This window comes from Erinaceus europaeus, chromosome 13 (assembly GCF_950295315.1).
Source record: "Erinaceus europaeus chromosome 13, mEriEur2.1, whole genome shotgun sequence".
In the NCBI taxonomy this organism is placed as follows: Eukaryota; Metazoa; Chordata; class Mammalia; order Eulipotyphla; family Erinaceidae; genus Erinaceus; species Erinaceus europaeus.
This window is the reverse complement of record NC_080174.1, coordinates 65,707,413-65,733,780: the sequence shown is the minus strand read 5'-3', so window position 1 is coordinate 65,733,780 and position 26,368 is coordinate 65,707,413. Positions and strand designations below refer to the sequence as shown.

Sequence of the window (26,368 nt, the reverse complement as noted above, 5' to 3'; positions counted from 1 at the left end):
ATATTTTACTAATAATACATCTTAACTCTCTAAATTAGACATAATCTTACTTTATAGATGAGGTCAAAAGGTCATAGCTTATTATTGGCAGGGCTTGGACCCCAAAACTAAGATCCATAATTTTAGAGTCTAATATTATTCCTCCACAGATAACTGCCGCTTCATAAAGTACTAAAAAAAAATCCTCTGCTAAACTATTTCTTAGAAAGCATCCCTAGGTAATATATATTAGATTAGATAGTAGGGGCTCAGTAACTGAAAGAATGTAAGCGTTTGATCTTAAGAAGTTTGGAGATGCTGATATCTGAGGGGCATCGTACCTTATGGAAAATTCTGATGGGAGCCATCTCTGCTCCATTTAGCGTCTTCAAAAGGAACATAGGCCAAGAGGAGGCATTCAGCCGAAATCCTGCAGCAAACATAATGGTCAATAGATAAAAAAAAAAAAAAAAGTGTTTTAAAGGGAATAGTGCTATCAAGTTTTCCCTTGGGAGTCCAGCTACTCCTGTCACAACCTATGCTGTGATAAATACAGAATCACAGACTGTTAAGAAAGAACTTAAATGTTAAAATAAAAGCAGTACCTCATTAGATGAGGAAAATGAGGCACATGTAACTTGCCCATGGTAAGCTTGCAAAGTAAGTGGTGGAACAGAGCCCCCAACCAAGCTTCCTGATTCCAAGACCAGTATTACAGAATGTATATATCACAATGTCTAGATAACATTTTTGAAAATTTAAGATAGATGTGAGATATGGCTAACAAATGCTTAAAATTATTTACACAAATGCAGAAGGGGATATAGTAATATTTTTTGTTCACTGACTTTTTTTTTTAAGTATTTCATTTATTAATGAAAGAGGAGGAAATAGAGAAAGAAAACCAGGCATCACTCTGGTACATGCACTGCTAGGGACTGAAGTCGGGTCCTCATACTTGAGAGTCCAATGCTTTATCCACTGAACCACCTCCTGGACCACTATAATAATCTTTTAAGGAACTAAGTATGTCATATGTCAACTGATAAGCCCAATACACAAGTAATTTCTTTTGGTTTATCTCAATATGAACTAACTTGCTCTATCACACACAGGGTACAAAACACTTTTTGATATTCATTTTTACTTAAACAACTATCAGGCAATGATAAAGAATCTATCTGAAATACTCATTTTCCAAGAGTGAAGAGACCTAGACAGAACAACTGTCTACTTGTCATTCAGCAAGTAAAGGTCAGAAAATAGTATACCATTTAATTGATGAATTATAAAAATGAAATAATTATTTTAGATAATCTTCCAATTAGAATCCCCTACCTTCCTTTCTTCCTTTTAGAACCAGAGCATCACTCTGGCATGTGCATTATTGGGGACTGAATTTAGGACCTCATGCTTGTAAGTCTAGCACCTTACTCACTGCAACACCTCTCAGATTACCAATAGAATCTCTAATCTGGCTTCAGCTTTATCCTAAAATAAGAATATCTATGCTTCCAATTTATCTCAGTTTTCCCAAGCTGAACAAGAGATAAGTTGCATCAGATGTGCAAGAGGAAATAACAATGTTAGATTCTAATGATGTACTTTTAAAACATATTATTTATTTATTTTATTTTTTAATAAGATAGATACCTCAGAGTCTCAGGCATAAAAGTTTGCATGACTATTATGTTATCTCTTCAGCTCTGCTACCGACGTACTTTACTGTGTACTCAACACTGTAAATCACTTTCTTTTACTGGTTAACTCAGTCCTCAAGTAAAATCAGTGAAGTAGATGTTATCGTCATTTAATAGAGGAGAAAAATGGTAAGTAAATTACTTGGGATTTCAAAGTGAGCAAACTACAAAGAATTAAAACTCAGGTAATCTCACTCTTCTTTAAAAAATATTTTTATTTGTATTGTTAAATATTTTTATTTGTATTGTTAAATGGGAATCTGGGGAATGTTATGCATGTAAAAAAAAAAAAAGAAGAAGTAGAAACGCAAAGCAGAAATTGACTGAGTTTGGAGTATGGCACCAAAGTAAGAAAGCAGAAGTACACTAGAGTTTGCAGTGAGTACCTCCCTAATACTTCCTCTCCACTTTTCCAAGCTTTGGGTCCATGATTGCTCAACAATTTGTTTGGCTTTGTATGTTAACTCTCTTTTCAGTCACCAGGTTCCAGGTGTCATCAGGATGCCGGCCAGACTTCCCTGGATTGAAGACCCCACCAATATGTCCTGTAGCTCAGCTTCCCCAGAGACCCACCCTACTAGGGAAAGAGAGAGGCAGACTGGGAGTATGGACTGACCAGTCAACGCCCATGTTCAGCGGGGAAGCAATTACAGAAGCCAGACCTTCCACCTTCTGCAACCCACAATGATCCTGGGTCCATGCTCCCAGAGGGATAGAGAATGGGAAAGCTATCGGGGGAGGGGGTGGGATATGGAGATTGGGCGGTGGGAATTGTGTGGAGTTGTACCCCTCCTACCCTATGGTTTTGTTAATTAATCCTTTCTTAAATAAAAAAAAATTAAAAAAAATATTTTTATTTATTATTGGATAGAGACAGAACGAAATTGAGAAGAGAGGGGGAGACAAAGAGGGAAAGAGAGAGAGAGAGAACCTGCAGCCCTGCTTCACCACTTGTAAAGCTTGCCCCCTGCAGGTGGGTTCCAGGGGTTTGAACCTGGGTCCTAGCACACCGTAGTGTGTGTGCTTAACCAGGTATGTCACCGCCTGGTTCCTGGCAAGCTGACTCTTATATAAGTCCACACTTTTTTTTTTTTTGTCTCTTATTTTTATTTTATACTTTGATGAAGATGTCAGGTATTGACACTATTTATTTATTTATTTTTGTTATAAACCAAGGGACTTGGACATGTTTGATACCACAAGTGACCTCCCTGGCCCAATGTTTAAATATCTCACAAACTGAGAGAGGAGGAAAAGGGGATAGAGAAGGAAAAGAGAGAAAGAGAAGAGTCAGGGAAAGACATCAAAGCACAGCTTCACTGAAAGGCCCCTTTGGTCCTGCCCATAATGGTGTCAGGGACTGAATCTACTGCCTCAAGCTTCAAAAGGCATATGTTCTAGCCATTAAACTACCTACTGGTCCCTTGGTCTACATTCTTAACCACTATGATACATTTATCAAATATGTTTAAAACCCAGTGTTTCATATTCAGAAACACTCAACACCAGTCCTTAATAATCTCTATGTTATGGAAGTCAGTATTTACTGCCTCCTTTTTCCTATTTTTTTTTCTTCCTTTTTCCTATTTTAACCTAGTTTGAATTGGTTTTTTGTACTCAAGGCATATATTTTTTTTAACCAGAGCACTGCTCAGCTCTGGTTTATGGTGGGACAGGGGACTGAACCTGGGACTTCAAAGCCTCAGGTAAGAGATTCTTTTTTACATAACCATTATGCTATCTCCCCTGCCTGGCAGAAAATCTTTACCACCCTTCTCCTGGTCATGGTAAACACACAAGCAAGCACGCAAACAAACAAACCAAACACTTCTAAAAGTTCATGCCCAGTTCTGTGTGGGAGAACACAACTCTCCTCAAGTCAGAGGAAGACCGAAGCAAACCAAATCCAAATCTGCAGCAGATTTGTCATGAGTGACTCACTACTTTACAAGCAAGGCACAACCGTTCAAGATTTCTTTTTTTTTTTTTTTTAACCCAGTTTTTATATTTATTTATTTATTTATTTATTTATGTGCTTATTCATTTTTGTAATTGATGAATTAATGGTTTGTTTTTTTTTAATTTTTTATTTAAGAAAGGATTAGTGAACAAAGGCATAAGGTAGGAGGGGTACAACAGAAGGAAGCCATGACAGTGCAACAAAATTCAGAATCCTGTTATCAATTCCTAACAACTAGATTACCTCACCATAAAATTCCACATTTAACTTTTTAGGAATGGGTTACTGAGGAACTTCTATCATGTATGAATTTATTTATTTACTTATTTATTTATTGACACCAAGGTTATGTGAGGTGCCTGTACAACTAATGCACTATTCTTGGCAGCTGTCCCCCTTTTGTCTTTTACTTAATAGAGACAGAGAGAGATGGAGAGGGAAGGAGGGGTGGATAGAGGGAATGTAAGAGAGGCACCTGCAGTACTGACTTCACTGCTTGTCAAGTTTCCCCTCACAGGTGGGGACTGGGGGCTTGAATCTTGAATATAATGTGTGCACTCTACCCAGTAAGCCCCACCAGCTCTATTCATATTAAATCTGAAGAGCTAAAATAAATCCTCTCTGCTCTTGGAATCCTTATATATTGTAATAATAGCTAATGTCTACTGGTAATATTTACCATGGACAGAACACTCCATAAACTATCAGTGAATACTAGATGTAACCATGAGTCAGGCACTATTCTCTCATTTGCAGATGATGAAACTCAAGGAGAAGTAGGCTGTTCAAGGTCATACTAGTGAGCAGTAGAGAGACAGATTCCAACATATGATGGTCTTAATGCAAACTTCAGGTTTAACTATTATGTTTCACAACCACCTATAATGCTTCTTCAAAATAGATGGACAAATTAGAAATGTCAGCAGTCCAAGGAATTAGTGAGGTACCTTATTCTATAACGCTCATGATGATGTGGAGCCCCCCCCTTCAAATCCAAATTTGAAGTTTTACGGAGTCTGACAGAATTTAACACTGGGGCCCGGTGGTGGCACACCTAGTTGAGTACACATGTTACAATGTACAAGGACTCAGGTTCAAGCCACCAAGGGGAAAGCTTTGCAGGTGGTGAAGCAGGGCTGCAGGTTTCTTTCTCTCTCTCTCTCTTTCTTTCATTTATTTATATTTACTTATTCCCTTTTATTGTCCTTGTTATTTTATTGTTTTCATTGATGCCATTATTGTTGGATAGGACAGAGAGAAATGGAGAGAGGTGGGGAAGACAGAGAGAGAGAGAGAAAGATAGACACCTGCAGACCTGCTTCACCGCTTGTGAAGCGACTCCCCTGCAGGTGGGGAGCTGGGGGCTCAAACCGGGATCTTAACCCACTGCACTACTGCCCTACTCCCTCTTTCTCTCTCCCTCTTCCCTCTCAATTTCTGACTGTCTCTGTCAAATAAAGATTTAAATTATTTTAAAGAATTTAACATTGAAAGGGATCTTAGAGGCCATATAATCTGATAATTTTGTTTCAAATGACAAAACCAAGTCCAGAGAGGTTAAGAAATTTGTTCATGGGGGCCAAGTGGTAGCACAGCAGGTTAAGCACATATGGCACAAAGCGCAAGGACTGCTGTAAGGATCCCAGTTTGACCCCCAATCCCCGTTTCCCAATGTGCAGGGGGTCACTTCACAAGCAGTGAAGCAAGTCTGCAGGTGTCTATTTTTCTCTCCCCCTCCTTGTCTACCCCTCCACTCTCGATTACTCTCTGTCCTATCCAGCAACAACAGCAATAGTAACAACAACAACAAGTGCAACAAAATGGAAAAAATAGCCTCCAGTAGCAGTGATTCATAGTGCTAGTGCAGGCACCAAGCCCCAAGCGATAACCCTGGAGACAAAAAGAAAGAAAGGAAGGAAGGAAGGAAGGAAGGAAGGAAGGAAGGAAGGAAGGAAGGAAGGAAGGAATAAATAAATTTGTTCATGGTCATACTAGTTGATCTTAGAGTCAAGTAGAGTCACAGAACTTTTTAAGTTTTTTTTTTTTTTTCAGTACACTATGCTGTTTCATTAAGGGACCATTCATTATGTACATATCACTGAGTTGTTGGGAAAAGTCATAATGTATTTTTCTGTTTTTCTATGCAAAAGTGTGCCATGATTTTTTTTTGACAACCCACTATGTGCTAGGTTCCATATACTAATCACTTTAATCACTACTTTTTTCAATATGATTATACTATTTATTCAGTACACATCTCAATTTTTTTCTATTTCTAATCAACATTAGCTCACCTTTTTGTTTAATTTTATTAAGTAGCAGGGGTAGATAGCATAATGGTTATGCAAACAGACTGCCAAGCCTGAGGCTCCAAAGTCCCAGGTTCAATCCCCTGCCCTACCTTAAACCAGAGCTGACAGGTGCTCTGATGAAAAAAAAAATTTTATTAAGTAAACATTTAAGTAATCCAAAAGTCAAAAGGATATAAATTTGTATCCCTTATTTTATTATATTACCAGAGCACTATTCAGCTCTAGATTATGGTGGTGCAGGGGATTGAACCTGGTACTTTGGAGCCTCAGGCATAATGGTCTTTTTGTATACCCATTATGCTATCTCCCCTGCCCTAAAATGGTATTCTTAGAAGCATCTTATTTTTACTCTTGGACTTCAAATTCTTTCCCCAAACACTCCCAATAGGTAAACTTTCATTATTTTTTAACAACATTCTTTTTTTTTCATAAAACTAAGTATATACAAATATAAAATTCATCCGCATTATACGTACACATTTCCCTACTCTTTCTCAAAAAAGGCAGTAAGTACATTTATATTGTTGTACAACAATCTCTTTTTCATCTTTCCCAAGAGAAGTTCTTTACCCATTAAACACGAATTCACCTGCCCCACACCAGTGCACTCCCCAGACCCTAGGAACCACCATTCTGTTATTTTCTAGTATATATGCTGCTGAAGTGAGCACATATTTTCTTCTTTTTACCAGAGTACTGCTTAGCTCTGGCTTCTGGTGGGATAGGAGTCTGAACTTCAGACTCAGGCATGAAAACCGAAAACCTTTTGCATACCCATTACACTAAACCTCACCCCCATGTTTTCTGTAGAAATATAACTTTATTAGGTATAATATAAATGGATTCATAGTATTTTTCCTGTGGTGACTAGCTTATTTCACTCTTATCTCCTCAAGGTTCATTTATATTGTAACACATTAGAATTGTTAAGGATGAATACTAGTTATTATAAAAATATGGCATACTAAGTTTTGTTTACCTTTTCTAACATTGATGGGATTGTGGCCATTGTAAATAATGCTTCTAAACAAAGGCATACAAATATCTGCATGAGCCAATGTTTTTAATTATTTGCCTAAATCTCCAGAACTGAAATTTCTAAGTCTCATGGTAATTCTACTTTTCAGTTTCCGAAGAAGCACCATGTGCATGTCCATAGTGGCTGTACCATTCTATATTCTCAGGAACAACATATAGGGTCCAAATTTGGCACATTCTCACCAACACATTTTCTAATTAAAAAAAATTTTTTTTTATTTATAAAAAGGAAACATTGACTAAACCATAGGATAAGAGGGGTACAACTCCACCTAATTCCCACCACCAGGACTCTGTATCCCATCCCCTCCCCTGATAGGTTTCCTATTCTTTAACCCTCTGGGAGTATGGACCCAAGGTCATTGTGGGATGCAGAAGGTGGAAGGTCTGGCTTCTGTAATTGCTTCCCTGCTGAACAAGGGCGTTGACAGGTCGATCTATACTCCCAGCCTGTCTCTCTTTTTCCCTAGTGGGGAAGGGCTCTGGGGAAGCGGAGCTCCGGGACACACTGGTGGGGTTGTCTGTCCAGGGAAGTCTGGTCGGCATCATGCTAGCATCTGGAACCCTATCCAGGGAATCCTAGGTCACAAGCTGCTGCTTAATTTTTATAAACGTCATCCCAATGGGTGTGAAGCAGTATCTCACTGTGGTTTCAAGATAATACTTTTCTCGTGTTCCTGAACTTTTATTTTTGCCTTCAGGGTTATTGCTGGGGCTCGGCGCGTACACCATGAATCCACTGCTCCTAGAGGCTATTTTTCCCCCTTTTATTGCCCCCCTTTTATTTTAATAGTTGTTGTGGTTATTATTATTGCTGTTATTAGATAGGGCAGAGTGAAATCAAGAGAAGAGAGGAAGACAGAGGGGGAGAGAAAGATAGACACCTGCAGACCTGCTTCACCGCCCGTGAAGTGACCCTCTACTGCATGCAGGTGGGGAGCCAGGGGCTCGAATCCGGATACTTATGCTGGTCCTTGCGCTTGGTGCCATGTCCGCTTAACCCGCTGTGCTACCACCCGACCCCCAATTTTCATGTATTTTATTTCAGCATTATGTATGTATTTAAATCAGCTCTAGGCACCAATGTTCTACTTGTCTCATAAAAGGAAACTCAAACATTTTCTTACTTTTTCTATGATCTAGAACTGTACTGTTTAGTACAGTAGCCACCAGCCATGTAAGACTTTTTCACTTTAGTGTACAATGAAATAAAAAAAAATTCAATTCCTTATTTACACTTCAAGTACTCCGTAGCCACACGTGACTGGTGACTAACTAACATACTAGACAGAACAGACACAAATATTTCCATTGTTACAGAAACTTCTGTTGGATATTTTTGATCAACAATTACAAAAAGAAAATCACTTTACTAATGAAATGCTGAGTCACAAGGCTGTTGTCAAAGGGGTACAGCTCCTCTCCAAGATGGATGTCAATACACCTCTCCCTCCACCAAACTAACATCGTCTTCCTCCAGAGGGCACTGGATTCCCAGCTTCCCCTAGCTCCTCCATTTTCCCCTCAGCAAGTCTGTTGATCCGTTAAAAACAAACAAAACTCCACTAAGGTTTCCTCCTTGATTATCCCTTGCTGTATTTCTTAAGTCCCATCTATGAATAAAATTATTTGGTATTCATCCTTCTCCTTCTGGCTTATTTCACTTGACAAGATTTTTTTTTTCTTTTTTTAAGTTTTTATTTATAAGATGGAAACACTGACAAGACCATAGGGTAAGAGGGGTAACAATTCCATACAATTCCTGCCACTGGAACTCCATATTCCATTTCCTTCCCTGATAGCTTTCCTATTCTTTAACCCTCTGGGAGATGGACCCAGGGACATTATGGGGTGCAGAAAGTGGAAGGTCTGGCTTCTGTAATTGCTGCCCCACAGAACATGTGTACAGGTCGCTCCATACTCCCAGCCTTGACAAGATTTTCTACAGTTTCATCCAATTTAGGACATCTTTCCATTTCTTTTTTTTTTTTTTCTCAACCGGTGGCACAGCTATATACAAATGATGTTAACTGACATAAATTATGGTGATGTTGGGCATTATATAGCAAATCCTAACAAAGGGATTTTCAAAGTTAACCCAATTGCCAAATAATGCGATTATAACAATAACTGTTGTCTTCTTGAACCCTAAGACAGCAGGAACCTCACATTTCCACTAGAGAGCCTATATTTCCCCTAGTCCTGGAACCTTAGGGTGGGGCGCACTTTCCTGCATGCTTCTCTCAATTCATACCAAATAATATAGCATCTGACGATCCCAACCTAATCAACGCAACGAGTACCACCTCAGCATGCTTCACTTCAGACTGTGTTCAGATACTTCAGGTATGGAATGACAACCCTTATGCTTCATTACTCGGGTGAGACCTTTCCTTTCATAGTATTCTCTAATTCCATTCCAGGCGGTTCACTTTCTAACAAAGTCCCAAAACCTAGATATAGACCATGTCCCATGAGATAGAGCATATGTTCACACGTATCCATAAACTAGGGCAAAATATATACCTGGAAGCAAAAGTACACAATAGTCTGCTGTGAGTCAGTATCAAGTTCCTAATGAAATAGTATCTAATTAGACTTAGTTACCCTCCTCACCTGCTTACAGTTCTCCCACTCACTCCACAGCTAACCTTAGCAAAGCAAGGACTGCAAAAGCTGAATAAAAGCAAGAGACTGGCATACTTTAATGATGACTCTTTAGTCACTATCAGGCCACTCCATCAGATGGGGCCTTATTTGGGGAGTCCTGAGATTCCCATCTTTCCATTTCTTTGTTGTCTTTCTTTTGTAGTGACTGAGGGTTTTCAATGTACACGTCTTATAACCTCCTTTGTTAAATTTATTCCCAAGTACTTAATTCTTTATTAGGGGATTGATGTTTTATAGTCGACATTAAATACAATAGTTTGTACATCCATAATACTTCCCAGTTTTCCATATAACAATACAACCCCCACTAGGTCCTCTGCCATCATGTTCCAGGACCTGACCACCCCCCCCCCCCCAGTCTTTTACTTTAGTGCAGTACTACACCTCAACCATCTAATTCTATGGGGGTACTACTGTAAATGGAAATGCTTTCTTGACCTACAACTTAAGTAGCTTTGAGATTCTCTAGTCTTTAAGGTTTTTTAGGATTTCCTTGTAAAATAGCCTATATACACAGTACTTTTTTTCACAGGTATAGCTCTTAGAAAACTTAATTTTTTTTGTGAACTGAAGTTGATGCTATAAAGTCACTGAGGTCAGTTTTGAGAAATATTATTTTACCACTACTTAGTTCTTAAAATTTGTTTACAGAGATATTTCCCTTCATCTTTCTACTTTTAAAAATACTTTTATTTATTATTGGATAAAGACAGAAAGAATTTGAGAGGGGAGAGGGTGATAGAGAGAGACAGAGAGACACCTTCAGCCCTGCTTCACCACTTATGAAGCTTTCCCTCCTATAGGTGGGGACCAGGGTTCCAAACCTGGGTCCTCCTTGCACACTGTAATGAGAGCACTTAATCAGGTGCTCCACCACCTGGCCCCTATCTTTCTACTTTTTATAGTGTGCTCATTAACTTTTTCACTTTATTAGAAAAGACAGTAGTTTTTGCATTTTGTTGACTTATCTCCCGAAGGACAATGTTTTGATCTATATTATTTCTATTTTCTACCTCATTAATTTATGCTTATTTTCCCTTTTGTATTGTGACTCTTTCTCTAGTTTTTTGAGTTGGGTATTTAAGCCCCAAACTTTTATTCTTTCATTTTTATTTATGACAAGTACTAAGGTCATAAATTTTCTTCCAATCACTACTTTAACCATGTCTCAAAATTATGATCTAGAATGTTTATTATCACTATGCTTTAGAAATTTTGCAATTTTGGCTTACATTTCCCTTAAAGACTTTCATTCTCAAGGAACAAAGGCATTTAACAGTTTACATATTTAAACACACATACTTTATTCTTGAAGACTTTGATACCTTTGCTTTCGTCCTCTTGTCCTCCTTTGTCGTGAGAGGAGTATGCTAAATCTGCTATCCATATGTTTGTCTATACTTCCTTGCATCTACAATAATTTCTATTTCATAAAAATAGACGTTTTTGGTACTAAATATTTTTAACTATTACATTTTCATTGTGAACCTCTGATAATTATAAAATGGCTTCCTTGTATTGTTTATTGCATCTTGGTCTGAGTTCTACATTGTCTAATAAGAATTGCAACCTCCACTATTATATTGTTTGTATTTCCTTGGGATATTCTTGATTATTCTTTTCATTTTTTTTTAGTTTTTTTGATTTTACTGTACTATAGTTTATGCCCCCCCCCGTACACCTATTAAAATTTCTTAGTGATTTCATAGTGATCTATAGGGTTTTAAAATTACAGGGGTATAGTTAAACAACATACCCACCACTAAAGTTCTGTGTCCATCCCACCCACCTTCCCCAAGGTACACACTATCCTGATAACCACTACTTAGAGTCACAGTTTGCAGTTTGGTTACATTTTTTTTAAAGCTCATCTGTACACCAAATTTTGACCTTGAACATTAGTCAAAACGTCAATAGGTGAGTTAAATAATTTACATTAACATAAAGTATACAACTGGTTTCAACTCCATCATATTGTTTATTAAGTTTTCCACATTTAGCTCATCATTCATTTTTTTAAAAAGTTCACTTATAGGAGAGAGAGACCAGAGGAATAGTCAGCTCTGATTTGTGGTGGCACCAAGGACAAAGTCTGTGACCTTTGGAACGTCAGGCATGCAAAATTCTTTTTAAAAAATATTTACTTATTTATTCCCTTTTGTTGCCCTTGTTGTTTTACTGTTGTAGTTATTGTTGTTATTGATACCGTCATTGTTGGATAGGACAGAGAGAAATGGAGAGAGGAGGGGAAGAAAGAGAGGGGGAGAGAAAGACACCTGCAGACACCTGCTTCACCACCTGTGAAACAACTTCCCTGCAGGTGGGGAGCCGGGGGCTCAAACTGGGATCCTTAGGCCAGTCCTTGTGTTTTGTGCCATGTGCACTTAACCCGCTGCACTACTGCCTGGCCCCCTATGTATCTCTTTTTTATATTAATCTTTGTTTCTTTAGAATTTGGGGAGTTTAAAAATTTTGTTTCATTTGTTACCTTCATACTAACATCCTTTATAAATGTTATAATTCTCCTTTTTCTTATCTAGACTTCTACTATTTGATTTATCAGTTCCAAGAGAAATCCTTTAATCCCACCAAAAGATACTACAGGAGGAAAGTAGTTTGCTTCCTGGTTCCACTGTGTTTGCTTGGCAAGCTCCTGCAGCACTCATCCTCTCTGCTGCTCATGTCCTGAAGTAAATAAACGGTAGTTAGTGGAACCTAGTGGTTAGCAGTAAAAACACTACCACTTTCCCTCACCTTGGGTGTTTTTATAGTAGTTTTTCCAAATACACTTCTCTCGGGGAACAGCTTTCCTGGCATGTTAGAAGAAACTTTCTAGCACATTTTACTGCTATGGCAACACAGTGACTGCTCTCATTCAGTAAGCCAACAACTGTGCTGGCTCTGACAGTCTACATCTCAGTCCTGATGATGGGGGTGGGAGAACTACTCACTCTTACCCCCACTTCCAGTATAGTGACTTCTCTTTCTTTTTAAAATCATTTTAATGGAGAAACACATGGTATTCAGGACAGTTAGGACAGTTGTTGACACATGGGTAGTTTCTTAACTCTGTGCGCTTAACCCAGTGTGCCACCGCCCGGCCCCCAGGGTACTTCCTCATCCCTCCTTTAGACAGGTATCTGCACACCACTCCCACCACTCAAGTCTGTCTTCACCGCTGTGCACTAGATACCCAATGCTCTCCCTTCTCTCTGCCTAGTCCAGAGTCCTTTGTTTTGTTGAAATATATCCTACCCAGTCCAAGCTTCATATTGTGTTTCTATTTTTTAAAATTTTTTTAGTATCTTTATCTATTGGAGACAGCCAGAAATTGAAAGGCAGGGGAAGATGGAGAAGGAGAATGACATAAAGACACTTGCAGCACTGCTTCACCACTCTCAAAGCTGTTCCCCTGCAGGTGGGGAACAGGGGGCTTGAACCCGGGTCCTTACACATGTGCCTCAACCAGGTGTGCCACCACTGGGCCCCTACCCTGCATTTCTCTTTTCTTGCTTTGCTCCTTGGGTGCCTCAGACATCAAACTGTTCTTGCATAGCCATTATGCTCTCTCTCCAGCCCTTACCTTGTTTTTTATGTACCATTTATAATTGAAAGCACTGGTATTTGTCCTTATTCTTCTGCCTTATCTCATTTAACATGATTCCTTCAAGTTCCAGTTGAGATATGGAAAGGAGATTTCATTATTTCTTACCGCTAAGTAGTATGCCATTGTGTATGTGTACTAACTACAACTCTCTTAACCACTTATCTGTTGTTGGATGTTTAGGTTGTTTCCAGATTTGGGCTATTACAAACTGTACTATTATTAACATAGTCCCTAGATTTATCTATTTATTACTATTATTATTATTATTTTACCAAAGCACTGCTCAGCCCTGGCTTATGGAGGTGCTGGGAATTGAATCTGAGATCTTTGGTGCCTCAAGTATAGAATTCTTTTTGCATAATCATTAAGTTATCCCCCCAGCCTTGTACCTAGATCTCTTTGGATAACTGCTTTGTGTTCTTTGGATAGAGTACTAGGGAAGGAACTGTTGGATCATAGGGTAGATCCATCCTAGTATTCTGAAGAACCTCCACTGTTTTCCACAGGGTTGAACCAGTATATATTCCCACCAACAGTGTAGAAGTCTTCCTCACCCAAGACTGGTTTCTTCTTCTTTTTCTCCTCCTCCTCCTTCTTCTCTCTTTCTTTCTTTATCTCATTATTGGAAAGAGACAAAGAGAATTGAAAGGGGAGGAGGGGACAGTGAGGGAGAGAGACAGAGACACCTGCAGCTCTGCTTCACCATTTGTGAAGCTTTCGGTTATTTCTTTAGTAGAGGAAGCTTCTTAGTATGGGATGGAAAGAGTAGTATGTATCCTGATTCTGGATTATCTTTTGTTTCTATCTAACTCTGTTACCACTCCATGTTGCTTCTTTTGCTTTAACACAGTGTCTTCCTTCCCAAGACTGGTCTTCAGAGTTCTTCGAAGTTTTAGTTCATTCCCTCCTCATTTTCCATTACTTAGATCTCTAATCTAGTAGATAATAACTTTACTGCCCGGATTTTAAACTCCAAATCACACTTTTTTTGGGGGGTGGGGAATGGGTTGGGGGCCGATCTTGGCTATGTTAGATCCCCACTGGCCTCTTCCTTCATTTTTTTTCCTTTCGCAGTTAAGGGAATGAATACAGGATCTTGTGTATGCATGACATTACCACTGAGTGACCTTTCTTGAATGATGTTTTTGTTCTTTACTTTAGAGAGAGGAGAGAAGGAGAGAGAAAGAGAAACACCACAGCACCACTCCACCATTTATGGAGCACCGTTTCATGGTGCTGTCCATGATGCTCCTGTGTGTGTTCAAGCCTAGGGTCTCAAGCATGGTAAGGCATGTAATCTATCACTGGATGAGCTATCTCGCTTCTTCTCCCCCCCTGCAGTTTCTACCTATATAAAAACTTCCATCCTAATACAAGTATTAACTCTAATTATTTTGTATTTCTATGCATTTCATTTGATTTTTTTAAAAGTTTTTATTATCTTATTTATTGGACAGGGACAATCAGAAATAGAGGGGGGGGGGAAACAGAGAGGGAGAGAGACAGAGTGACACCTGCAGCCTTGCTTCACTACTCACAAAGCTGTTCCCCTGCGGGTGGGGACTGGGGGCTTGAACATGAGTCCTTGTGCACTGGAAAATGAGTGGCCCAACCAGTGCCCTACCACTCAGCCCCTGCATTTCACTTTTATTAGTGATTTAATAGCATTTTACAAAAAGAAAAGGTTTCACGAGTATACCTTTACATTCATTCTTGGTGTAAGTCACCACACCCTCCACCAAAGTTTTGTGGTTTCATATTTTTATATGCTATAAAACACTGTTATCTGTGTAATATAGGAAAAGCCAATGAGTTTATCTGAAAATGTAGACTAATGTGCAAATGAAACGTGGTAGTCTTCTAATTATAGGGATGATTTGCTTTCATTTTTTTTTAATTGAGGGGGTTAATGCTTTACAGTGGACTCATTACATGTGCATACAATTTCCTGGTCCCCAAAGTTTTTTCCTTCTCCCTCCACCCCTCACCCTTTGCTTTGGTACAATACACCATGTGCAGTCTATGTTTCACTTTGTGCTCTCCCTCTCTGTCCCTACTTTATTATGTCCGGCTAATAAGTGAGATCATTTGGTACATTTCTAGAGAGAGACTAATCCAAATGACATATATTGTATTATTGAACTACATTTCCATTAATACTAATAATAAGTAAATAACTCAAAAATTGTCAATGTCCTAATGGTGGCAATGTTAATACTGCCATTTAGAGACTGTTGTATGTGTGATGTAGGATAAAGCAAATGAGTTCCTTTGTTGTGGTACAAAGGAAGTATAGTAAATATGAAGTAATAAAAATTTTATTGTTTAAATTTTAGTAGGAAGTGCTTACATGAAGCAATCATTTAAAAATCTTAGAAAGAAAACAGGAAGTTTCTAACTCTCTAAACAAAAAGATCTAGAAAGAATGATTGTTGGTATGCTTCTAAAAACTCCTTATGTTTCATTAGTTTAATCCCCCCTGCTTAACACTATTCTATTTACATAACCACTTCATTCTATTTACATAACTGCTGTTAACAAGCACCACCCTCCCTCCAGGGCATTGGTGCTTCAGTGGTAGAATTCTTGCCTGCTCCGCCCCCTCTCCTTGTCATACCCTGATTTTCACCAGTCACTTTTCTCTCCACCCTCTCTGCATTGCATCCTGTTCCCACCCTACTGGGCTAGTATATTTATAAGGACAAAATTGTTTGTAGTTTTTAGTTTTTAGCTTAGCTTGGTATAGATTGCGCTGCGTCCTGCATGAATAAAGAGATACTGCGTACAACCCAGCCATGAGTCCCGGGTTGTCTGTTACCCGCCCGTGAAGCCAGCCCGGCGAAAACAACAAATGATAAACTCAATATCACTGAGAACTTTAGCATTCAGATTATGGTCTCTAAATAGCAGTAATTTCCAAAAAAAAGACCAGGTACCTAAAAGAAATAGCTGAATTCAATATTTGGAACAGAAGTCTGAATCATTTTGAAATAAAAAAATTAAAATCCAAGAGAGCTATCAACTAATAAAGAGTCAGAAATCAATGAGATGAGGTTCCTATATGCCAAAGATGGGACAAGTCATGAATCAGTATGGACCAATAATGCAATTTATACACATCAAATATGTATAAATCCTTGAGTTTAGATACTTAGCAATAACAAAACCCTCTTAAACTATTTTTGAAAAATACTAGGAAATCAATTAATTATTTTGAATAATAAACCCCTCATTTATACCCCAAATTGTAATAGCTGCTACATTATGACATGAGAGACAACTAGATCATACTAGATCATACTCAATATATGCTTCCTAGTAGAAGTAAATGCCACATTTATGAAATAGTCTCATGAAAAAAACTGAACTTGATCAAGCCTCTAGGTGTCACTACTATTTTTAGGAAAGAAGAGAAATATGTTAAATGATACCACAGAGACATAACCGGAAAATATAACTGTATGAAAAATTTTTATAATGTATCTTTTTAAAAGAATTTATTTATTCACAAGAAAGATAGGAAGAGAGAAAAAAGAACCAGACATAACTATGGTACATGTGCTTCCAGGGGCTGAATTTGAGACCTCATGGTTGAGAATCCAATGCATTATCCACTGCACCACCTCCAGGACCACTAACTGTATAAAATTTTAAACAAGTAAATTACAAGAAAAATAAAGAGAGAAAAGCATATGGGTCCAGGCAGTGGCACTGTTGGTAGAGCAGACATGTTACAATGTGCAAGAACCCATATTCAAGCCCCTGGTCCCCACTTGCAGGGCGCAAGCTTTGTGAACAATGAAGCAGTGTCGCTGGTCTCTCTCTCTCTCTCTCTCCATCTCTATCTCCTCTTCCCCTACTGACTTCTATGTCTCTATTTAATAAATAAATAAAATATTGAAATAAAAGAGAGAAGGGTAACCTATAGATCAGAAGAGACTTAAAGGCCCTATTAACCCACTACAATATATAGCTCTGATTTAAAGAAATTATGAGAGAGACAGGGGAGATAACCAACCAGCAAAATTTAAACACTGATTAAAGTATAGGATCTGTTAGGGAACTATCATTTACTTACATGTGACAATGTCATTAGTATGTTTTAAAACATTGGATTGGTGGTTGGGGGGTAGATAGCATAATGGTTATGCAGAGAGGATCTCATACCTGAGGCTCTGAAGACCCAGGTTCAATCCCCTGTACCACCATAAGCCAGAGACGAGCAGTGCTCTGGTAAAAAAATAAAAAGGAAAGAAAAAGAAAATTGTGTTGATGTGATAATTCACCTGCGAGGGTACCTGCTTTACCAAGTGGACAACTCATACTCAGCTCTCCCCCATCCCCACAACCACATGGAAGTACTATAACACAAGGGCAAACTTCAGTGCTGTGCTGCCTTTCCCTCTGTCTCTGTCTCGCTCTCTTTATCTGGAAAAGCTGGACTTAGCATGGAGTCATGATTCAAATATTATTTATGAGAAATATAAAATAAATATTTAATGTTAGAACAAAAATTTTGTGGGTACTTAGAAGATGACAGGAAGTGTGTATTGCTATAGTAAAGATTGATTATGCATTGGTAAATAATATGGATGAAAGATACATGAACCATTTACAGTCAAATGCTCTACCACTGAGCTATACCCCCCATTTGCTATCTTTCTACTTTTGTATATTATATTTAAAACATTATATCACAAATAACATACATAGAGGAAATGCTAAATAACACCTGGAGAGCTCTTTCAATCCATCTCTATTATCCACTGAGAATCACTGAAATATTAGTTGACAATACCTTATAAAATAGGTTAAATGGGGGGCTGGGTGGTGGTGCACCTGGCTAAGCACACACATTACCATGTTCTAAGAACCCAGTTTGAACACCAACTCCCCATCTGCATAGGGGGATGCTTCACAAGCAGTGAAGCAATACTGCAGGTATCTATCTTTCTCTCTCCCTCCCTCCCACTCCCTCTCAATTTCTCTCTGTCCTATCAAATAAAATAGAAAGGGAAAAAACCAAAAACCAAAAAACCAAACAAATGGATGCTGGAACCAGTGGCTTCATAGTGCCGGCACCAAGCCCCAGAGATAACCTTGGTGGCAAAATAAAATAAAGTAAAATAAATAAAATAAATAATAGGTTAAATCACTCGGACATCCTGAGGGGAGAGAAAGATGACTTTAAACTTGAGGAAAAAGTTCTAGTGATATTATTAGTTGAAGTAAATTAATATATTTTATTTAATCACTGATTCAAAATGAATAATTTATAAAGACCAAGTGATAATTTTGAGTAAAGGAGATAAGGGACCCTTATAACATAATCCCCTACCTATTAGATGAATCTTTCTCCCATCTCATAAGAGTCTGTAAAAGCTTTCTGGTATTTTGAGATAGTTTAAATGATAAGCTCTCCTTCCATTCTCTCAGGGTAAATGGAAAGAGACAAAGAAGAATGAAGGCAATGTTTCTTGTTTTTTAAAAAAGAGTTCGGGGGTCGGGCGGTGGCGCAGTGGGTTAAGCGCATGAGGCGCAAAGCACAAGGACCGGCGTAAGGATCCCGGTTCGAGCCCCTGGCTCCCCACCTGCAGGGGAGTCGCTCACAGGCGGTGAAGCAGGTCTGCAGGTGTCTTTCTCTCCCCCTCTCTGTCTTCCCTTCCTCTCTCCATTTCTCTCTGTCCTATCCAACAACGAACAACATCAACGATGGCAATAATAATAACCACAACGAGGCTACAACAACAAGGGCAACAAAAGGGGGAAAAATGGCCTCCAGGAGCAGTGGATTCATGGTGCATGCATCGAGCCCAGCAATAACCCTGGAGGGGAAAAAAAAAAAGAGTTTGAGGGAATCTTAGATACCGTAAATTACTGGAGAGCCGGAGATGTCTAGATTATACAGCACATCTCATTTAGGGTAGGCCTTTTCTTTTGTACCATATGAAAAAGAAAGGATCAGCAGGGGACTCCAAAGTTTTCCATAACAGGACATGTGATTTTTGGAAGATAACTATTTGGTTAGGGAAATCTTGGGTCTGGTGACTCACCCAGAGGAGGCTGCAGCATGCCCCCGTTCTTCTCACAGCTCCCGATAGGCTGGATTTCAGCAGAGTCAACCAGCCGCCAGAAGTCATTCTTATTGTCACTTCCATCAAGACGAAGGCGGAGGCGAGCACCTGTAAGTCCAACTACTGTGGCAATGCACGTGGATGTGGTGTTCCTAGGGTCTTGTGCTTCCAATTTCATGCTGATCTTGAACTCATTACTTGGAGGTGTATAGGACTAAGGAAAACAAGCCATGGAGATTAGGCAGACTAAGACAAGAGTGTTTTCAATAAGGCTGTCAAAAGATGGAATCTAAAAATACAAGCTTTGGATTCAGACTGATTACAGCTGCACCAGGACAAACCATCTTGAATTATTTTCTAATAATTAGAAGGGTTTCATGCAAAACAAACACTGGAAGGTATGATGAAGGAAAAAGCTAGTAGCTACAGAAGTCTCAAACATTGATTCATACCAGTAAGAAAAATCAAGTGTTTCAAATGGCCCTTAACTAAATGTTATTTTCATCCAGTTTTCTCCAACTCCTTAACTTTTCAAGTATCATAACATTTAATTTCTAGGAACACTACATCCTCTTAATATACTCAGAGTTTCTTCATGAGCATTACAGTACTTTGTTTTGCATAGCTATTATACAGACCAACTAGTGGAGTTGTGTTTTCTCTAACTTTGACATTAACATAAATAAATTCATACTTAAACCTATACACTTTGGCAAGTACTAACATATGTATTCACCACCCATGACACTAGATATATCAAATACATCCTTGAAACCATCACCAAAATTGAGATAATGAACATGAATACACTCCCAAATTTTTGCATGTCTCTTTATAATCTCTGCCTGGCTCTTACTGGATCCCTGTTTCTATACAAATACTGACCTACCATAATTTGGTTTCCATCCTCTTAAGTAGAAGTACAGACAATATGCTTCTTTTTTGCCAAGTTTTGCAAATTTAGCATAACTACTCTGATATTCATACTGTTGAATATGTCAATAATTCATTTATGCTTTTTTTTTGGGGGGGTGGTGCATCTGGGGCTTCACACATGCCTAAATTTACCAATCTACAAACAGGGAGAGTTTGACTTCTTCTCTTCCAATCTGTATCCCTTTAATTCCTTGCTCCTGCCTGATTGCTATGGCAAGAACTTCCAACACTATGTTGAATAGTAATGGTGATAGTGGGCAGCCCTGTCTAGTACCTGATCTGAGTGCAAATGCTTCCAGTTTTTCACCATTGAGTATGATGTTGGCTGTAGGTTTGCTATATATAAACTCCACAATCTTCAGGAATTTTCCATCTATTCCTATTTTTTTTAGTGTTTTGATCATAAAGGGATGTTGTATTTTGTCAAAGGCTTTCTCTGCATCTATTGATATGACCATGTGGTTTTTGGTCTTGTTTTTGTTGATGTGGTGAATCACATTGATTGATTTACATATATTAAACCAACCTTGCATGCCTGGGATAAACCCCACTTGGTCATGATGAACAATCTTTTTGATATACTGCTGTATCTGGTTGGCTAGAATTTTGTTCAGTATTTTAGCATCTATGTTCATCAGAGATATTGGTCTGTAGTTTTCTTTTTTGGTTGTGTCCCTGTCTGCTTTTGGTATCAGAGTGATGTTAGCTTCATAGAAGCTGGCAGGGAGTATTCCAGTGTCTTCAATCTCCTGGAAGACTTTTAAAAGTAGAGGTATTAGTTCTTCTTTGAAGGTTTTGTAGAATTCATTTGTAAAACCATCTGGTCCAGGACTTTTATTTTTGGGGAGATTTTTGATAACTGTTTCAATTTCATTAGCTGTGATGGGCCTGTTCATGTTATCCACTTCCTCTTTACTTAGTTTTGGAAGTTGGTAGGTATCTAGGAAATTGTCCATTTCTTCCAGGTTCTCTAGCTTGGTGGCGTATAGTTGTTCATAGAAGCCTCGCATCATATGTTGAATTTCTGCTGTCTGTTGTGATATCTCCTCTTTCATTTACTATCCGATTTATTTGGGTCTTCTCCCTTTTTTGTTTTGTGAGTCTGGCTAAAGGTCTGTCGATTTTGTTCACTCTTCGAAGAACCAACATTTACTTTCATTGATCTTTTGTATGGTTTTCTTATTCTCAATGTTATTTATTTCTGCCCTAACTTTAGTGATTTCTGTCCTTCTGGTTGCTTTAGGATTCCTTTGTTGTTCTTCTTCTAGGTCTTTAAGATGTGCAATCAGGCTGTTTATTTGTGCTGTTTTTTGTTTCCTAATGTGTGCTTGTATAGCTATGAACTTCCCTCTCAGTACTGCTTTAGCTGTGTCCCAAATATTTTGATAGCTTATGTCTTCATTTTCATTGAAGTCTCAAAACATTTTGATTTCTTCCTTTATTTCCTCTTTGACCCAGAGGTTATTAAGAAGTGTACTGTTGAGCTTCCACATTTTGGGCCACATTTTGGGACTATTATTAATCTTTTGTTGATTGTTAAGTGTTAGTTTAGTTACACTGTGGTCTGAGAAGATGCTTGGGATGATTTCGATGCTCTTGAATTGGCTGATGCTGTCTTTGTGGCCTAACATATGGTCTATCCTTGAGAATGACCCATGTGGATTTGAGTAAAATGTGTATTCCAGTTTCTTGGGATGAATGACTCTGAAAATGTCCAATAGTTCTAATTTATGTATCTCTTCATTTAGCTCCCTTATGTCTTTATTGATTTTCTGCCTGGATGATCTGTCAAGTTGAGACAGTGGGGTGTTGAGGTCCCCTACTATGACTGTGTTGCTGTTAATATATTGCTGTAGCTCTTTCAGTATACATTTGATGTATTTAGATGGCTTCTCATTGGGTGCATAGATGTTAATAATTGTTATGTCCTCTTAATTGACTGATTCACTGAGCATTAAGTAGTGTCCACCCTACCTTTTTAAATTTTATTTAAAGTCTATCATGTCAGCTATGAGAATAGCTGTTCCTGCCCTTTTTTGTGGGCCATTGGCTTGTATGATGTTTGAAAGGATGTTTTCCATCCTTTCACTTTAAGTCTGTTTGTCTTGTTGAGTTAGGTGGGTTTCCTGTAGACAGCATATTGTTGGGTTGTATTTTCTGATCCATCTTCCTACTCTGTGTCTTTTAATAGGTGAATTCCGGCCATTGACATTTCTTGTTATCAAAGAGTGAAGATATTTTAATGCCATTCTTGTAGAGTTTTAGAGTGTTCTGATATATGTCCTATTTATGATGATCTGTTTATAGAAGACCTTTCAGAACTTCTTTCAGGACAGGCTTGGTGATAGTTGATTCCTTCAACTGTTGCTTGTCTGAGAAGGTTTTGATGCCTCCATCTCTTCTGAATGACAGTCTAGCAGGATATAGTATTCTTGGTTGAAAGCCTTTCTCGTTGAGTACACATGATAGATATCTTGCCATTCTCTTCTGGCCTGTAATGTTTGTATGGAGAAGTCTGCTGCTAATCTTATGGGTTTTCCTCTGTAGGTGACTCTTTGTTTTTCTCTTGCAGCCTTCAGGATCCTTTGTTTATCCTTATTCCTTTCCATTCTAAGTATGATGTGTCTTTTTTTTTTTTCTTGGTGTCTTTAAGTCTGGGTTAATTCTGTTTGGGACCCTCTGGGCTTCTTGAACCTTTATGTCTTTGATGTTGTCTAGACTAGAGAAGTTTTCAGCTATTATGGCCTGAAGAATGCTTTCTTTCCCTCTCTTTCTTCCTCTGGTAAGCCAATGATGCGTATATTGTTTCTTTTGAAGTCATCCCATAGGTCTCTGTTGTTTTCAGCATCTCTTAATCTCTTTTTGAGATCTCTTACTTTTTTTTAGTTGTCTCTAATTCATCCTCGATCTTGCTAATTCTGTCTTCACCCTCAATGATTCTATTCTCTCTGCCCTCTACTGTTTTCTGGAGTTCATCTATTTTGTTTCCCTGTTCTGATACTGTTTTAGCTTGTTCAGCTAGTTGTGTTCTTAGCTCAGCTATTTCAACTTTCAGCTCTCTAATAACCTTGAGATAATTAGTGTTTTCTTCCAGAGTCTCATTTGTTGTTCCTGTATTTCTGATTACAATTCTTTCAAACTCTTTACTAACTCCTGTGATTATTTCCTTAGCTAATGTTTGGATGTTGACCTCGTTATTTTGTGCTTCACCCTTTGGGGGGCTTTTAGCTGGACTGTTGTCCTGGTTAGTTTCTCCAATATTTCTTCTTGTTGGTTTACCCATTTTATATATTATGTTATGAGTTCCCTCTCTTAGTACTTTTCAAATTACTGATCACTATTTCCTGGATTGACTTGTGTCAATCTAGTAAGGTAATTAAACGGTTCACAGTAGTGGAAGTTAACAGTTGTTTCAATAGTATTTTAATCCCTGAGTTGGAGCTCAGTGATTTAAAAGCCTCTTTTTTTTTTTTTTTCTTCTCTGTAGGTTATGGGAGTCTGAGGGCTTCTAACTTAATCACTGACTCCTAACCAAGAGATAAGGCAGGGTGTGGCAGAGATAGTCCGGTGGTTATGCAAAGAGACTTTCACAGCCCCACAGCTATGTCACCGAGGTATAGGTCTTCTCCTGAATTTCCTGGTAAGATCTCTGTCCCCCGGTGTCCCTCCCTGCCGCTGCTCCAGATTCTGAGGGCAGTAGCAATGGAGACTCAGGGTTGCACTTGGTGAGTCTCCGGGGAGTCCTCTCCTCCCTTCAGCCATCCGTCCCCTTGTTGGTGGAATAGACTGGAGGTGGTTTCTCAACTGACAGACCGTCGGACTGTTACCAGCCACTTAGTTTCTCCCTAGGCTCCTCTCTTGTCACCAGCCACGTGTGTTTGCACTCACCAGTGATTTGGTGGGTTCCTGTAGTCGTTCTAGTCTTGTCTTGTTTCAGTCCCAGGTGGTCTCCTTTGGTATTCCTAGTTGATCCGGGAAAGGAGAAGAGAGGAGAGGGGAGGGGAGGGGAGGGGAAGGGAGGGGAGGGGAGGGGAGGGGAGGAGAGGAGAGGAGAGAAAGAGATCTGCTGCTGCTCGTAGCCCCGCCTCTGGAAGCTCTCAAGTTTACCAATCTAGTTCACACTTTTTTTCCCAGGTAGAAAGACAGACACAGAGAGGGAGAGACTCCATAGGATTGAAGCTTCCTCCACTGCCAGCACACTCCCGTATGGTGCTGGGGCATAAACCTGAGTCATACACATGGCAATGTAGGCTATCTCTCTGGCCCTCATTTTCTGTCTCTTTAAAGGATTTATTTATTTAACTATTTATTGAATATGTGATGTCATATATATTTATTAGGGGATTAATGGTTTACAGTTGCCAGTGAAATATAGTAGTTTGTACATGTGTAACATTTCTTAGTTTCCACATAACAATCTAACCCACTCCAGTTCCTCCTCTGCCATCATGTTCCAGGACCTGAACCTCCCCTCCACCCACCCCAGAGTCTTTTACTTTGGTGCAATACATCAACTCCAGTTCAAGTTCTGCTTTGTTATTTTTCAACTTCTGTCTATGAGTTAAATCATTCCATATTCATCCTTCTCTTTCTGGCTTATGGCTTAACATGATTCATTCAAGCTCCATTCAAGATGAGGTGAAGAAAGTGAATTTCACCATTTTTAATAGCTGAGTAGTATTCTAGTGTGTCTGTGTGTATGTATGTGTATACATATATATATCACAACTTTCTTTTTTACTTTATTTATTCCCTTTTGTTGCCCTTGTTGTTTTATTGTTGTAGTTATTGTTGTTGATGTTGGTTGTTGTTGGATAGGACAGAAATAGAGAGAGGAGGGGAAGACAGAGAGGGAAAGAGAAAGATAGACACCTGCACACTTGCTTCACCACCTGTGAAGCGACTCCCCTGCAGGTGGGGAGCCGGGGGATCGAACTGGGATCCTTATGCTGGTCCTTATGTTTTGCGCCACGTGTGCTTAACCCACTGTGCTACCACCGACTCCCATATCACAACTTTCTTAGCCACTCATCTATTGTTGTACACCTGGGTTGCTTCCATTTTTGGCTATTATAAATTGTGCTGTTATAAACATAGGTATACACAGACCTTTTTGAATACTTGTGTTTATTCCTTAGGAGTCCTTATATGTATATATCACCAGGAGAAGAATTGCAGGGTCACAGGGTAGGTCTACTTCTAGCCTTCTGAGAGTTCTCCAGACTGCTCTCCACAAGGGTTAGATCAATTTACATTTCTACCAGCAGTGCAGGAGGGTTCCTTTGACCTCACAACCTCTCCAGCATTTGTTGCTGCTACCTTTCCTGATGTCTGACATTCTCACAGGAGTGAAGTGGTATCTCATTGTTGTCTTTATTTGCATTTCTCTGATAATCAATGACTTGGAGCATTTTTTCACATGTATATTGGCCTTTTTGGATGTCTTCTTTGGTGAATATTCTGTTCATATCCTCTCCAAAGGTTTATTTTTTAAATAGTTCTAAAATTTTTAATATTTTTAGATAAGCTTTTTAAAATAGTTTTTAAATATTTTTAAAACAGTTTTAGGTTTACAGAAAAATCCAGAGGAAGGTAAAAGGTTTCCATATACCCCGTCTATCCAATTAATCTTTATATTCAGGTTTTGTGTGAATATAAGGTTTCAACTCTTTGGGGTGAATACAAAGAAATATGATTGCTGAATAGAAGTCTGCTTAGTTTTCTTTTTAATATTTTTATTTATTTATTATTGAATAGAGACAGAGAGGGGGAGAGAGACATAGAGACACTTGTAGCCGTGCTTCACCACTCATAAAGCTTTCCCTCCTGCAGGTGGGGACCAGGGGCTTGAAACTGGGTCCTTGTCCTTGGCGCACTGTAATGTGTGCACCTAACCAGGTGTGCCACCGCCTGGCCCCTCTGCTTAGTTTTCTTTTCTTTTTTAATCACCAAATTGTATGTTTTTCCCTGGGAATTCACCACTACTGGCCAATTCTTTCACATAGAGAGAAAGACTTTCAGATTTTATGAGAATAATGGTGACTATGAGGGGGAGGAGTAACAACTTTGGTGGTAGCTGTAGTGTAAAACAT

At 38.8% G+C, this 26,368-nt stretch overlaps 1 protein-coding gene across 17 annotated transcripts in view; it reads right to left on the bottom strand.

The window, feature by feature from the left end:
• Window positions 1–26,368, bottom strand: part of SCMH1 (Scm polycomb group protein homolog 1) — a 148,562-nt gene that overhangs the window by 65,305 nt on the left and 56,889 nt on the right. For 12 of the 17 annotated variants that reach the window (XM_060206127.1, XM_060206121.1, XM_060206120.1 and 9 more), the window contains 2 exons: window positions 19,320–19,554; window positions 321–409 (listed from right to left, as the gene is read on the bottom strand). In XM_060206127.1, coding sequence (XP_060062110.1) covers window positions 321–409; window positions 19,320–19,554 — 324 coding nt within the window. Of the gene's footprint in view, window positions 1–320; window positions 410–19,315; window positions 19,555–24,164; window positions 24,249–26,368 lie in introns of those variants that run through there. The other 5 variants (XM_060206119.1, XM_060206126.1, XM_060206128.1 and 2 more) reach the window with 3 other exon arrangements.